Source organism: Camelina sativa, chromosome 8, assembly GCF_000633955.1.
Source record: "Camelina sativa cultivar DH55 chromosome 8, Cs, whole genome shotgun sequence".
In the NCBI taxonomy this organism is placed as follows: domain Eukaryota; kingdom Viridiplantae; phylum Streptophyta; class Magnoliopsida; order Brassicales; family Brassicaceae; genus Camelina; species Camelina sativa.
Window position 1 is genome coordinate 12,227,334 of NC_025692.1, and position 13,700 is coordinate 12,241,033.

The following is a 13,700-nucleotide window of genomic DNA, read 5'->3' on the forward strand; positions in this document are numbered from 1 at the left end:
ACGATCTCGCAAGCCATCAGCCATCTCGTCAAGTATCGAGCCATCTCGTCAAGTATCGAGCCATCTCGCCCAGTATCGTACGATCTCGCAAGCCATCAGCTATCTCGTCAAGTATCGAGCCATCTCGCTAAGTATTGAGCTATCTCGCGAAGCATCGAGCTATCTCGCCAAGCATCAGCGTGCCCCCGTATGACATACACCTCAACAAGTCTCCAACATGATCTCGTCTTACGCAAAGTCTTAGAGAATACAAGAGAGAAGAATGCAGGAAAGCTCGGCGTGCATTGGGAAGGCCCTTAGTCTCCAAGATTGTCAAGCCAGGCGTCCATCAGCTACTTGAGATGGACGGCACGCCAGTCCCAAGATCGTGGAACTCCGCCAACCTGAAACGCTAATACCATTAATCCGCTAATTGCCACGAACAAAAAAACCAGCTCGCCAGCCGAGCATTTCTATGAACTACGAATGGTTTGATCCCTTTAGAGGGTACATAGGCAGCCTTTCACGAGGCGCAACTATAACATCAATAAAAAAATATATCTTTTGAGCAATCAATCGATTTTTACACTGACGTCCTGGCCAGACGCACAGTTCTACGTTCCGTATGAATGTAATGGTGAAATAATCCATACTTTACATCGGTAAAGAATAAAAGCCGAGTCTATACTCGCAAGCGCTCTGCATGGGTGCAGTGGTGAAATAATCCACGTCCTTACTTTGGTAAGGATTTATAAGCCGAGCCCAGACTCGCAAAAAGCTAGCAGGGAGCAGAGTGAATAAGCCGAAGACCCTGACTCGCACACTCTTGCAATTCTTGCAGCACCTACAGGGTAAGCCGGTCACGACTGACTGCGCCTAACTAGTACGGCAAGTCTGTCTTGTTTTCTCTCGGTGTTACGGGGAATAACATATCCAGGGTAAGCCAGGAGACGTCTTGCACCGAAAACAAAAATCGGCAATAATCAATCTTTGCGCAAAAAACATCAATAAATAGCAAATGAAGCAAAAGCAACCAAGTTTGCAATATCAAATTAAAAAAAAATACAATGACAATCAGCAATCAAGTTTGCAATGACAAAAGGAAAAATCCAAAAGCAAAAACAACAAAGCAATAATACGAGGACATATAACTCGTTAGCAGCATCATCGGCGCCTCCATCCGCAGCCTCCGGGAATGGCTCCAGATCCTCGACAGGAAGCAGCGGCACCACAACCTTATCCACCTTCGCCTTATACTCTTCCTGGCTGGCTGCGAGGCGTGTCATCCTATTCTCAGGAATTAAGACCCATCTGTTAATCAACGTCTGAAGACACTCCACCGTCCTACTACACGCGCACATCTTGACTCGTACGAGCTCGTAAGTTTCTCCGCAAGCGGTGATCTCGTCAACATGTCACGAATGGTGACCCCGCTTTGCTACCAAAATACGTGATCGACCAAGAGCCCACCAGCATCACGCAGCCCGTAGCAAAGAGTACATCCTCTTGACCTCAAGCCTCGATCTCGTTAAGTCTCGACCTCGCCACCTTTGGTAGCGTCTCGACCTCGCCACCTTTGGTAGCGTCTCGACCTCGCCACATTTGACAGCGTCTCGCAAACACAGCATCTCGAACCCTCAAGCTCTTCACCTCGCAGCTCGCTAATTTCTCAATCTCATCACTTCTCAATCTCGCAGCTCGTCCGTGAACAACGCGAATCATACCATCACGCAAATGTGCCATCACGCGGCCTCGTAGGAAGAAACTTCGTCACCTCGTCACCAAAGCCTCAATCTCACCGATCGGATAAACATTGAACTCGGAACATTGTCACGTGAACACGTCCATTAACACATGTGCGAGCTAGCCATCTCGCCAGCAGGAGTACACCTCGACCACGAATCCGTACAAAATCCACTGCACCATCTCGCCACTCTCTAGCTCGCCGCAACACGGAGCCCGCTGATCTCGATCCGGCGATATCGATCTCGCTAGGCCTTGACCTCGCCAACTCTCGACCCTGCGCGCCACCTCGTCAACAAAAAACGCACGAACGAAAAACACACCTACGAGCACACCACCTCGTCTTCGCACTCCCCATCTCGCTCTCATACGACGTCCATCTCGCCATCTAGATAATACGCGCATCTCGCAAGAACACCATCAATCTCGCCGCCAAAAGTCTTGCTATCTCGCACCGTGACACCAACACTTGGGTAGCGAGCATATCGCAACAACAAACATGCCATGACATGCGAGATCCACCATCACGCCATAGCCGCAGAGGACAGCTTCACCAAGCTCAACAAGTAGCATCCCAGCCAACCGCTTATAATTGGTCCGGAGAATCGGCGAGAAGGCGACAGACGGCGGCTACAAGTAACACGCAGAGGTGGCACGACCAAGACGCCTCACAGTCTTGGTCGGATCTGGCGGCGACGAGAACACGCTAGGGCGGCGCGACCAAGACGCCTCACATTCTTGGCCGGAACGGCGAGTTCACAAACGAGCGAGAGACCACTGGCGTGGGAGGGGGATGACCGGAAGCAGAACCCTCACGGCGGCAAGGCCAAGCTCGGCGAGACAATAACCATGGTCCATACAAGCAAAAAAATCGAAAAAGTAAAGAGATAAGAGAGAGATTTACCTTTTGGGAGAGAAGCAAAAGTGAATGTAAAAACAAGTCAAGGGAACATATATATATGGGGAGACCAGCACGTTTACCAAGGTAAAAAGGAAAACCCTAGTTTTGAAGCTATCCCTACTTCGTGTGTCTCGGGAAATGTGCAGAACACGCAAAACTACCGTTTAAAATCCGACAGACCTAGAAACATGTGCACAACGCACTATTCATCCCAGAATCTCCGGATGCCTCGAAAAACGTGTGCAACGCACTATTCATCCAAGAACCTTCCAAAATATCTTCAAGCTCTTAAAAATCATTTGTTCACTCTGCAAGACGGACCTAGAGACATGGAGTTGCACCCGACGAGCTCAAGCAAGCCATCGATCATCGGACTGGGGGGACCATTGTTGGATATGGGCTTCGTCCCCAACATTTCAGGAAGCCCAAACAGAAGATTCTTAAGGAGTAAAGGGTCTGAAGTCATGGATCTAGCCCATTTGGCCGCAGGAGCAAAATCTTCATTTCGCAGTGCAGACATAAGGGACCCTAGGTCAGTGGCCCACTATAAATACCAGATATTATTGTCAGAGCTCAGGATCCGAAATCTTGGTAATCAGAGAGAAAAGAGCAATTATTATCGTATTAATTGCGCTTAGATCTTTGAGTGTAGTTTCCGTAAACTCTCACCTTCAATTTTTCGTTAATAAAAGGACCAGCTCCGATTTATCCCCATTAATATTCGTATTATTTATATTGTCGATTTCATACATCAACATCTACCACACACTTCTTCGCCATCAAAAGAATCTTCATCGCATCAATCACCCTTTCCACATAACTTTTCTACTTGTCCTCAAATTTTTCAGACAGGGATTGTAATCGGTTTAGTATTGTTGAATTCACTATCTTTGATATCTCTTTGATCATACTCATACTTTGATATGTTTTCAAAATTCTAACGCTGACATGNTATGCTCTTTTCACATATCAACTACAATTCAAGTCATCAAGGAGAAGATTACAATATTGTTCCATGACATAATAATACTTCAAATTTTAAAGCAGTCCACTTAATACAATTGCGTTACACACAGATGGTCTAGAAGTGTGGAGAACGTCAGTACGTCACTGCTGGATTTGAGAGGCAGGTTGCATAAAACTACAGCAGCTATTTTGAAGATAAATTGTTATGCTTAAACATTGATTTATTTAACATTGTGGATGGTCTTTTGTACTTTATAGTGCATTAAAAAAAAACACATAATTCATGCTATTAATATGTGAGTTCCACACATGGCCTTTAAGACATTTGATTTTCCACGTCTCAATATTTCCAGTCACCGTTTACGAAAAGAGAACCAGTCACTTGAAGCTCGTTGTGGTTGTCTTTGTCTTTTTGCCAAAAATATTTTGGGAAAACCTCTTCAAGATACTCACAACGGTCTTTTTGGTGTTCAATCCATACACGCAACTGTGCCCACAAATGTCTTATTGCTTCTCTTTAATTTATGTTCTCCTAATCCCAACAATGTCTCCTTCACTTCTCCTCTTTCTTGTTATCTTACATGAACTTCAAGCTTCTTCTCCACCTCTTCCTTCTCCTTCTTCATCTCTACCACACACTTCTTCGCCATCAAAAGAATCTTCATCGCATCAATCACCCTTTCCACATAATTTTTCTACTTGTCCTCAAATTTTTCAGACAGGGATTGTAATCGGTTTAGTATTGTTGAATTCACTATCTTTGATATCTCTTTGATCATACTCATACTTTGATATGTTTTCAAAATTCTAACGCTGACATGGTTAACATGTCGAATCCTGATTGGATGTTTTAAATCTTATGTGGACACCCTTAAAAGTTTATAATTTCTCCTTTTAAATAGTATAGATTTGCCAAAAAATTATGGAAAGTCGACATAATATATAATAGTTTCTTTTTCCACTTAAACATTTAAGATTTTTAATTAAAAAGAAACTTTAAATTAATTTTGTTGAGATATTTTAGGAAAACATATACTATTTCCAATTTTGGTGTTACACATTTACAAATTTTACCTCAAAGTTTTTGTTATTTATTCAAATTGTCAAAATTAACACATGAATTTTCTATGAATATTCTACGCAAAATGAAGAAAATATAAAAAAAAAACTAAATTCTATGCAAAACCATGAATTGAATAAACACCCCTAAAAAATTATTAAACTGTAATGGTCATAAATTGATATATGTATCCAACAGCTAAGTACAAGTTTTCAAGTACAAAACAAGAATACGAGCGAGCATGCTATGATCGAATATTAGAGACGAGTGCGTAGGTGCTATGTCAGATGTTTGTCTAGCAAAACAGATGGGAAACAAAGTTCATAGTAAACATTGAAAGATAGCTATGCAAAATGAAGAAAATATATATATAAGAAAACTAAATTCTTTGTGAGTTGAAACTATTCAAAATGATTTTTTTTTTTTTTTTGGGACAATCCAAAAAGTGTCTATGGCTAAAAAAATCCAACCATAACTAAGTAGAACAACAAAATGATCTTAAAAAAATTGCTAAAGCTCAACTGCAATTATAAACTCCACAGATGAGTCATTCCAATTCTTCTTCAACAATAATTCGACATCTTCGAGAATGTTTTGTGAGTTTATTAAGCTCCTCGTAGACTTCCGAATTCGAAGCATATCGAGGATAGTCCAGGACGAAACTAACAATGAGTTTCTTGAGGACTGCTGAGTTTTCAAGAAAGTAACTCACTATTTTCATCTCCTCTTCCTCCCATTCGAACAATCTTTTGATCTCAACACACTCGAGAGTCGATACCAAACACTGAGGCACGTCTACGAGTTTTAACTTCACCGTCTCCTCCTTTGCAAAATAAATTGTCTGCAAACACCAACAAAAACAAAGGCCGGGTATTCAATCATATACACATCCACTGAACAACAATGTTATTATATACGACAAAATCACAAAAGGTTTTTACCAAGCTTAAGTTTTTCAGATTCGGGAAACTCTCAAGAAAAGCTGGCAAAACCGATAACAAGGAGCTTGGGAACACAGCCTGTAAACGGGATATGTTATTGAATATGGGAATCGTTCCAACTTTTGAGTAACGATCAAGGGCCTGCAAACAAGAAGAGAGGAAAAAAGGATACATGCAAGAGTTGTACCATTAGACAAATAAATACCATGAATAGTTAGTTAGTTGTATTAATATGTACATACCGTCACTGTTTTCTCAGAGATGATCATATGTCTTGCTCTAGATATCCCAGTGAGAAAATCACGGATTTCATTTCTCTTTGACAAGTCCTCTGTATAGAAACTCATACCATACGTGACAACAAACTTGATATCAAGGTCAACCATGACTAAGGCAGTCAGGTTCTTTACTACGACTCTGCCGAAGTGGTCTTGTTTGAGAGTCATATACTCTAGTCCTGGAGCATCAATCTCAAGCAGTGTGTTTGGGACTCTTGATCTACGTAAAGGTTCATGCGCTAAGGGAACATCAAACCTCTTCAGGCTCCGAGATCTCACACACGCAACCACCAGTTTATCCTCATCCATATCCCTCATCAAGTTCAGTTCTTCAAGAACAGGACATCCAGAAACGAGCTTCTCAAGATTCATAGTACCAGACCATCTAACTTTATGAAGAATCATGAACTTAAGACAAGGCAGAGAAACAAAACCCGGATCCTCAAGAACCGAAAACAAGAGCTTTAAAGAAACCAACGTCTTGCTTGTAAATAGATTCAGAGGCATGAACTCGATATAAGGATCCAAAGAGCCATCATCCTTCCCATGTTGCGTACTGCTCACGGCATCAAGAAGTCGGATTCCGCGGTTAATCGCAGTACTGATCCGGTCCTTGAACCCGAGTATCTCACGGCTACTGTAATTCACCTTGAATTTTTCCAGGCGTGACTCAGGGTTAAACTCGAGGAACCTGTCGATGATGTTGATGAACACTTGTTTGTCTACATTACGGACGTCTTGGCGGTTTAAGTCAAGACCAGGAACATTAAGCCATAGATTCTTCCATCTAGTCGATAAAACACTCGTCTTCGCCGACTCTTTGGTCGGAAGGCATAGGAGTATTTGAGTGATCAAAGATTCTGGTAATTCGCTGAGTCTATCAAACCCAGGCATCACGAGACATAAACCCTAAAGAATATGAAGATAACAAAAACAGCTAGCGTAATTAACTTGATCGAATCCTAGGGCGTTAAGTTATATAAATCGATTGAAGTCAGGTAAGTTACAAAAGAGTTACTGTAGGATTCGTTTCGATTCTCTGGTCCGGTGGTCTTGCTTCAAACCCTAATTATACTTTGCGTTTCGAGAGAAAAAAAAAGAGCTGCCATTATTAATTCGTAAACGCGATTCTAAAAACGCGAACCCGTATTTGTTCTGGTATTTTCCCTTCCATTAGGTAAATAAAATAATTGAAGTAATTTAAAATGTGCTATACAAAAAGTCACATGCAAAAACGGAATTCGGTGGAAGACACATCATTAAATTTTATTAATCCTACTTCTCAAATATCGTTTTAGATAATGGTTACATAATGACAAAAAAATTGTTCAATTTTGTATCAGTTTATTTTATTCACAAAAATAGTCAAAATTGTGATAAAAATGTATCTTCTCATTTATGATAGAAAATAAATAAATACAAATAAATAAATCATATTTGCCAACAAATTATTATTAAATTTTTATGAAAGATGTTTAACTAATAATATTTCACTGGTATGGTATACAATTAAGTATATGTTATATTATAAATATATTATATTTTTGCCATTTTATATTCGCGCTTTCTAAAGTGTGAATTTAAAGACATATCTAACACCACTCAATTTTAGAGTCAAAACTCTATTCGTTAGCAACATTTGCTCCAATCCTATTTTATATTTTTTTCTAAAATAAAGAAAATGATTGCTCTGTATATAGAGAAACTTTATTCTCATTTCTATTTTTTTTATACTAACTCTATTTTAGAGTTGAAAATAGAATAATACATTGGAAGAAAATAATGCTCTATTTTAGAGTTACTCTATTTTAGAGAAAAAATAAAAATGATTAAAATTATTAATTAAAATAGAATAACTCTCAAATAGAGTATTACCTTAATACTTTATATTAAAATTATTGATTAAAAGTTATTATGTTATAATATTCTTTGTAAGGCTTTTCTCTCGGGAAAACGACCAAAATCAAGTTAGACTATTTGTCGAACGTTTTTTCATACTATGATACCATGAATTTATCAACCTGAACTAACTAATCATTCAAGTTTCCTACTTAAACTTTATAAATTTAGCCGATTCAACATTTTGATAAACGGCGTTAGTTGACATTTTCATGTTGGTTTGTTTGTGCTCTTTTCCCCAAAATTCTTTTTTTTTCATTTTCAATATAAGCATGAGAGGTTAGATCACTTATAGAATTCAAATCAGCAAATAATATTTTATTCTCTTCTTTCATTCTTGCAACTTCGATCTTCTGCCTTTGAATTTCATTTCTTTCAGAAGAGCCTTTCGTAATAGCTTTGATAAGTTTATAATTTTGCTCCAAAATTTGTTTAAATTGTTCTTCAGAATGTTGTTTCCTAAAATGAAATTGTTCGCAATGAATCAAGAAGCTTGTAAAAAAGATGTGAAACGTGCATTCAGAGTATCGCAGTCAAGGTTTGCAATCGTGGTCGGACCATCACGCTTATGGAGTAAGAAAGTATTACATGATATAATGACAACATATATTATAATGCATAATATGATTATAGAAGATAAACATGATATTGATGCAACAATTGAAGAACGGGTTGAAGTTCCAAGTGTAAAAGTTGAGATGACGAGTGATAATGATGCTCGATTTCAAGAATTTTTAACTCGACATAGACAAATTAAAGATCGAGAAGCTCATATTGAACTTTGGAATGCGTTAATAGAACATCTATGGTCGGAATATATTAATTCTGAAAATTAGTATGATGTAATTTGTTTTTATTATTTTTAATTTATCCTTTATAATTTTATATTAATTAATAAATTAAAATTATTAAATAATTAAGAAAAAAATTATTTTAGTAATATAATAATAAAGAATAGTATTTTTAGTGTAATATTTGGTGTTGTGGTTGGAGATAAATTTTTTTTTAGTGTTAAAAATATACCAAATATAGTATTATTTCATCACTAAAATGGTGTTGTGGAGATGCCCTAGACCATATAATATTTGTCATGGCCCTTAGTTGACAATGCATAGGCCCACTACACTGTTTTTTTTTTCTTTTCTTTTTTCCTAAAAACTGAACCCCAGAGTAAAGAGACTAAGAGCATGGCCAATGCACATCCCGTCGGATGTCTTTTGTTTGTTTAATAATATAATCAAAAAAAAAAAAGTTTTAATCCCATATTTTGTGAGACACAGATCTCTGCCCAGATCAATTTACATCCTCACAGATCTCGTACGTGTCATTAGTTTATTGGTTAGTATCGTTTTGTTTTGTATTTTTTTTCTGTCTTTTCTTCTCATTCTCTTTCGACAACATCAAAACAAAGAAACACGAAATCAAAACTTATCGAGATCGGTTGATGAATACACTGGAGAAAGAGATCTCGCCTCGTCGTCTACGAGATTCGATTCGATCAGAGCTGATTCGATCCAAGGTTTGTTTCGCTACTTGTATCCTTATTCTCTTTGCCTCTGCTTTTTCTTCTTCGTTTGTTTATTGGCAATTCATCTGTGTGTGATGTTTTTATGCAGGTCAAGTCTTTGTTTGATGATGCTAAATCCAGCACCCCGGTCAGTGTATCCAAGAATTGTACCAATCTCAATGTTGCTTGCAAAAGGCTAGCCCTTCCTCTCTACAATCTCCTCTCAAATCAGTCAGGGAACCAAAGCGTCAACTCATTCCTCAGGTTTGATTTCTATATCCAACTGCTCGTCTTATGAGAAAGAACTACCTTTGCCTGATAGTTGATATCTTGATTAATTTGTTTTTAATATGGTCACATAATTGTTGAGACTAGATTGTAATAGCTTTCTAAGTAGATGCAGAACCATGATAACTAAGTAGATGTAGAATAAATTGATAGCTTCTTGTTTCTTGTTTTAAGTCTTGTCTTGTTTGCCTTGGATACTTTGAGCGGTCAAGCTTTCGGAGCTAAGCTATATCGGAAACTAGATGTTCAGACTTACACAGCCATGTTTTGTCTTGCTTTGGTGTGTATCCCTCTTTCTCTCGTTTGGCTCAACATGGAAAAGCTTCTTGTGTTCCTGGGACAAGACCCTGCTGCCTGGCTTATCCCTGGACTCTTTGCTTACTCTGTTCTACAGCCTTTCACTCGCTTCTTTCAAAACCAGAGTTTGATCTCACCTCTCTGCATCACTCTGCAGTTAAACTTGTTCTGTTCCTTGGTCTTTCCTGTAATTTGGTGATGATGATAGGTTTGCTTACGGCTGTTCATAAGGATTATTTTAGAGTTGTGAACTCGAGGGATTGCACATGTATGATGGTTCTCTTTGGCTATTGATGTTTCTTCATTAAGGTTGGGAGTGCATTCTGTTTTTGGCCATAAGATTATGTCTGGAAAACGTTAAACAATGGCAAGGTAAACAAAATTACATGCTCTGCATTTTGAAGTGTGTTTCTCCTCTTCTTACGAATGTTCTCACTTCTCAAGTAGTTAGTGAAAATTGAGAACATCACCTCCTTACTTCTTGTTGGTTAAATGTGTTTTTGGACTTATTGGCTTGCAGGTGAAAATGTTGTTACCTCCAAATCCTAGTTCCTTATTTCCTTGGACTTATTGGCTTGTAGGTGAAAGTGCTCTGTCTCACACGATAAAGTACTTCCATTCTAGTTACTTTTATTCACACGATAAAGTACTTCAATTATGATAGGATAAAACGGTAGATGGTAACTGTTGCTCAGTTCAGACAGCCTTAATGTAATTTGCTTCAGTTCTTCTTATTCTCCTATTTCTTCTTGTCCACTTTCCTCTCCTTCTCTACTTACAAAACATTTTTAATAAAAATTTAAGACACCCATATTTAGGGATGACTAATGGAAGAAGAAAAAATAAAATCAAGGGGATGAAGATCAAAACTTAGATTAATATTATTAAAAGTTAGAGACACTAATTTGAGGTTGTGCAATGGGTTTGGTCTAAGAGAGTATCGATGAGACTAGGGCACTTGTGAAGAGATAGAATCCTTACCCAAAAACAAAGAGAGTCTGATTTACGTACTCCGTCAAACACCAACTTGAAGCAGATGACCAAGTGAGATCCAGAGCCGTTAGTGCTCTAGAATCTTGAAGCACCAACATGAAACAGATGAAGCATGCATCCCTTCTAACATGAATGGATCCATCACCAACATATAAACTTAAAATGCAGCATTGATGCATCGTATATATAGGTGGACAAAAATTGGAGCAATGTTGATTAGGCTGTAAAAAATGATCAAACGGAGATTCAAGGATTGGGAGAGAAATTTGTGCCTAAACCGCTTCCATAGTTATTGAAATTAACAGTAAAGTCTGAGGGAAATAAATAGAAACATCGAAGTTAAAATGACCCACTACATCGAAACATCAGACCACACATAAAAAACAGTACAAGTGCAAGTCTGTCTTCTTTTCCTCGATTTGGTACCCTCCCTTCTCCTACCCAAAGGTTGAAATGAGGAAGTTTTTGTATATGCTCATAAACTTTGCCACAAATGCTGCACGGTAACACCAACACAATAAGCACCCATATCAATGTAAGAAAGATGATATTATATTAAGTAGCCTGCCAAATGCAATAACTAGAGAGTTTTATATACCTTCAATGTGAAATATGGCTTTCTGACCCAATCGCATCCGGTGTTCCTGTAAGAAGGGCCAAAGACATATTATCAAGTAAGCCATCAAAACAAAGGATGGGATTGGGAACACAGATGTTGAGATAGAATTCACAAGCAAAGACTGAGAGCGGTGTAACAAATATTCTTACATAATATGCAGCCCAGTGGCAGACTTCAAGCTTTAGCTCTGAGTCCAGTTTCCTCAGCAATTCATGAAGAAGTCTCTGAGAATCCATAAAACTATGGGTAAAAAGACAAAAAGGACCCAAATACTTAATAAATAGCTGAATAGGTTACCTTTAGAATGACTTCTGGTGGAATGCAATTAACTAGCAATTCATACACCTTTCCACGCACCTGAAATAACCTGAAAAAGCATACAAGAGATGTTATAATTCAAAGTATCTTTTAAGTTATATATTGTAAAACTAAATGATTCACTAAAGTCTGACTTTTTAGGGCTTTGTTCCTTCATCATGTCAGTTGCTATTTCAGTAACATACTCTTCCCAATCCATGGGAGATATCACTTGATTACTTGTGAACGGATAGCTACAAAGAAAAAGATCAAGATTAAAGTAATGAAAAGTTAAATTTCTAAAACATGAAACAAACTCATTGATTGTCTGCATAGATACAGTATATAATACGCTTACTTTTGGACACGACAAGTCTCAAGTGACAAAATAGCTCTTCGAAGACTGCGATTTGATTTTTCAGCAATACGAGCAGCAAAACCCTGGGGCAGTTGCAAACTTTCTTTCTTTGCAACGAACTCCAACACTTTCACTATCTGGTACCAGGGAGATACATTTTTGTTAACAATAATCTTGCATAGTTTTTTTTCTGTTTGGAAGAAAGTTTACACAGGCCAAACGAAGCAAACTAAATCTTATGTAATATTTTAACACCGGTAGTCTTTAAGAGACTTCGTAATAAGGATAAAAGCAGATAAACTAGTTTTCTTGCCAATCCAATGAGAAAGTACACGGCAAAATGGCAAGAAAATGTAAGAAGCTTTATCTATATTGTGTAGATTTTAAACAAAAAATGCAATATCAAGATGGGCTATTCTAAGAGAGGATTTGATATGAGTTTTCCCACTAAAAGCGACAAAACAAGATTTGGTGTCTCAACACTGAGCTGAACACAAAGCCTCATGCATTATCAACATTCCACAAATATTCTTGGCTGATTATTATACCGAAAATATTCTACAAATACAGAGGGAACAGCTTGTGTACCTCTTCTTGCGAAGGTGCATTTATGCGCACATTAAGACAACGAGACTTAATGGCTTCCGTAACCTTTGAAGAGCTGTTACAGCATAAGATGAGACGGCAAGATGAGCTATATTTCTCCATTGTTCTCCGCAGAGAATGTTGAGCTTCTCGTGAGAGCTTGTCAACCTCATTTAATACCAACACTGTCACAACCAAAAAAAACACACAAAATCATGCATTTGAGTACGCCCAAATACTTTTGACAAATATAAGAGATCATCCAACATCGTTATGTGAAAAGAAGTTGAAAAAATTTGGCAGGTCATAGAGGCAAAACTTCACCAAGAAACGATGTAAGAGACGAGAGATAAGTTGATAATCAAGAACATAGAACAATCTAAATGTATAAAAAAAGACATTCAGCTGGACAAGAAGCCTTAACTAGATATATGAGGATACCATCGAATTGATCATGTTTAGAAAAGGAAAAAAACACTATATAATAAACCATAAAATGTAGACCAAGTCAACCACAAAAGTATACAGATTGAAGATGACATCCAATTCCCTTATAAAAGTATCACTCTTTGTAGTTGATTAAAAGAACTACTATGTGCCCTGACATGCAAAATGTCTCCACTAATGATACTATGGTACAGAAAAATAGTTAGGCTGAATTATTACCCTTATATCCCTTCTTTCCTTTTGTGTCAATTGGTCTGTTCTTGGCCATTTCTTTAATTATCTCCTGAACGATGTATCGGTCCTGAAAGCCTGCATCACTTGGAGTAAGCTCCACATGATTGGTGCTTGATAATGTAGTCAGCTCGAGATCAATAGTTCTACTCCCAGCCTGCATTGTTCAAAAGTTAACATAACAAAAGATTAAAGACAACAAAATTGACAATTATCACAATGTTATCAAGTTTAAATCCGCCAAGAAGGGCCACCAAAAGAATTGATAGCAAACACAATTCACTTCTCTGCATTAACAAGTTAGATGATAC

General features: G+C 37.9%; 3 protein-coding genes across 6 annotated transcripts in view; 1 reads left to right on the forward strand and 2 right to left on the reverse strand.

Annotated features, from left to right (window-relative positions):
* Positions 5,197-6,762, reverse strand: LOC104709460 (FBD-associated F-box protein At5g27750-like). The gene is made up of 3 exons (XM_019228723.1): positions 5,833-6,762; positions 5,591-5,731; positions 5,197-5,490 (listed from the first exon to the last, which is right to left on the reverse strand). Exons 1-3 carry the CDS (start codon positions 6,760-6,762, stop codon positions 5,197-5,199), a joined length of 1,365 nt encoding a protein of 454 aa, XP_019084268.1.
* On the forward strand, positions 8,999-10,662 carry LOC104707024 (protein DETOXIFICATION 12-like). 4 transcript variants are annotated; one of them, XM_010423275.2, is made up of 5 exons: positions 8,999-9,286; positions 9,384-9,538; positions 9,737-9,984; positions 10,068-10,231; positions 10,380-10,662. In XM_010423275.2, the coding sequence occupies exons 1-4, from the start codon at positions 9,212-9,214 to the stop codon at positions 10,151-10,153; spliced, it is 564 nt and encodes a 187-aa protein (XP_010421577.1). In that variant the 5' UTR covers positions 8,999-9,211; the 3' UTR covers positions 10,154-10,231; positions 10,380-10,662. The 4 variants fall into 4 exon arrangements, 2 of the variants coding, with proteins under 2 accessions (XP_010421577.1, XP_010421578.1); XM_010423276.2 differs by having other exon boundaries at positions 9,767-9,984; XR_754528.2 differs by having other exon boundaries at positions 9,885-10,231.
* LOC104707025 (replication factor C subunit 3) overlaps positions 11,106-13,700 on the reverse strand; it is a 4,393-nt gene continuing 1,798 nt past the window's right edge. Inside the window, exons 5-11 of the mRNA XM_010423277.2 lie at positions 12,715-12,896; positions 12,127-12,263; positions 11,924-12,022; positions 11,769-11,838; positions 11,621-11,695; positions 11,451-11,496; positions 11,106-11,348 (exon numbers count right to left, since the gene is read on the reverse strand). Of these exons, the coding sequence (XP_010421579.1) occupies positions 11,290-11,348; positions 11,451-11,496; positions 11,621-11,695; positions 11,769-11,838; positions 11,924-12,022; positions 12,127-12,263; positions 12,715-12,896 (668 nt within the window). The 3' untranslated portion in view covers positions 11,106-11,289. The remainder of the gene's footprint in view (positions 11,349-11,450; positions 11,497-11,620; positions 11,696-11,768; positions 11,839-11,923; positions 12,023-12,126; positions 12,264-12,714; positions 12,897-13,700) is intronic.

What these genes read in the sequence shown, in the direction of transcription:
- LOC104709460 (XM_019228723.1), bottom strand. Translation starts at nt 6,762, where the DNA reads ATGCCTGGGTTTGATAGACTCAGCGAATTACCAGAATCTTTGATCACT. An exon ending in TCTCTGAGAAAACAGTGACG is followed by an intron (nt 5,732 to 5,832) that starts GTATGTACATAT and finishes TCTTGTTTGCAG; the next exon opens with GCCCTTGATCGTTACTCAAA. An exon ending in ATCTGAAAAACTTAAGCTTG is followed by an intron (nt 5,491 to 5,590) that starts GTAAAAACCTTT and finishes TGGTGTTTGCAG; the next exon opens with ACAATTTATTTTGCAAAGGA.
- LOC104707024 (XM_010423275.2), top strand. Translation starts at nt 9,212, where the DNA reads ATGAATACACTGGAGAAAGAGATCTCGCCTCGTCGTCTACGAGATTCG. An exon ending in AGCGTCAACTCATTCCTCAG is followed by an intron (nt 9,539 to 9,736) that starts GTTTGATTTCTA and finishes TCTTGTTTTAAG; the next exon opens with TCTTGTCTTGTTTGCCTTGG. An exon ending in TCGCTTCTTTCAAAACCAGA is followed by an intron (nt 9,985 to 10,067) that starts GTTTGATCTCAC and finishes TGATGATGATAG; the next exon opens with GTTTGCTTACGGCTGTTCAT.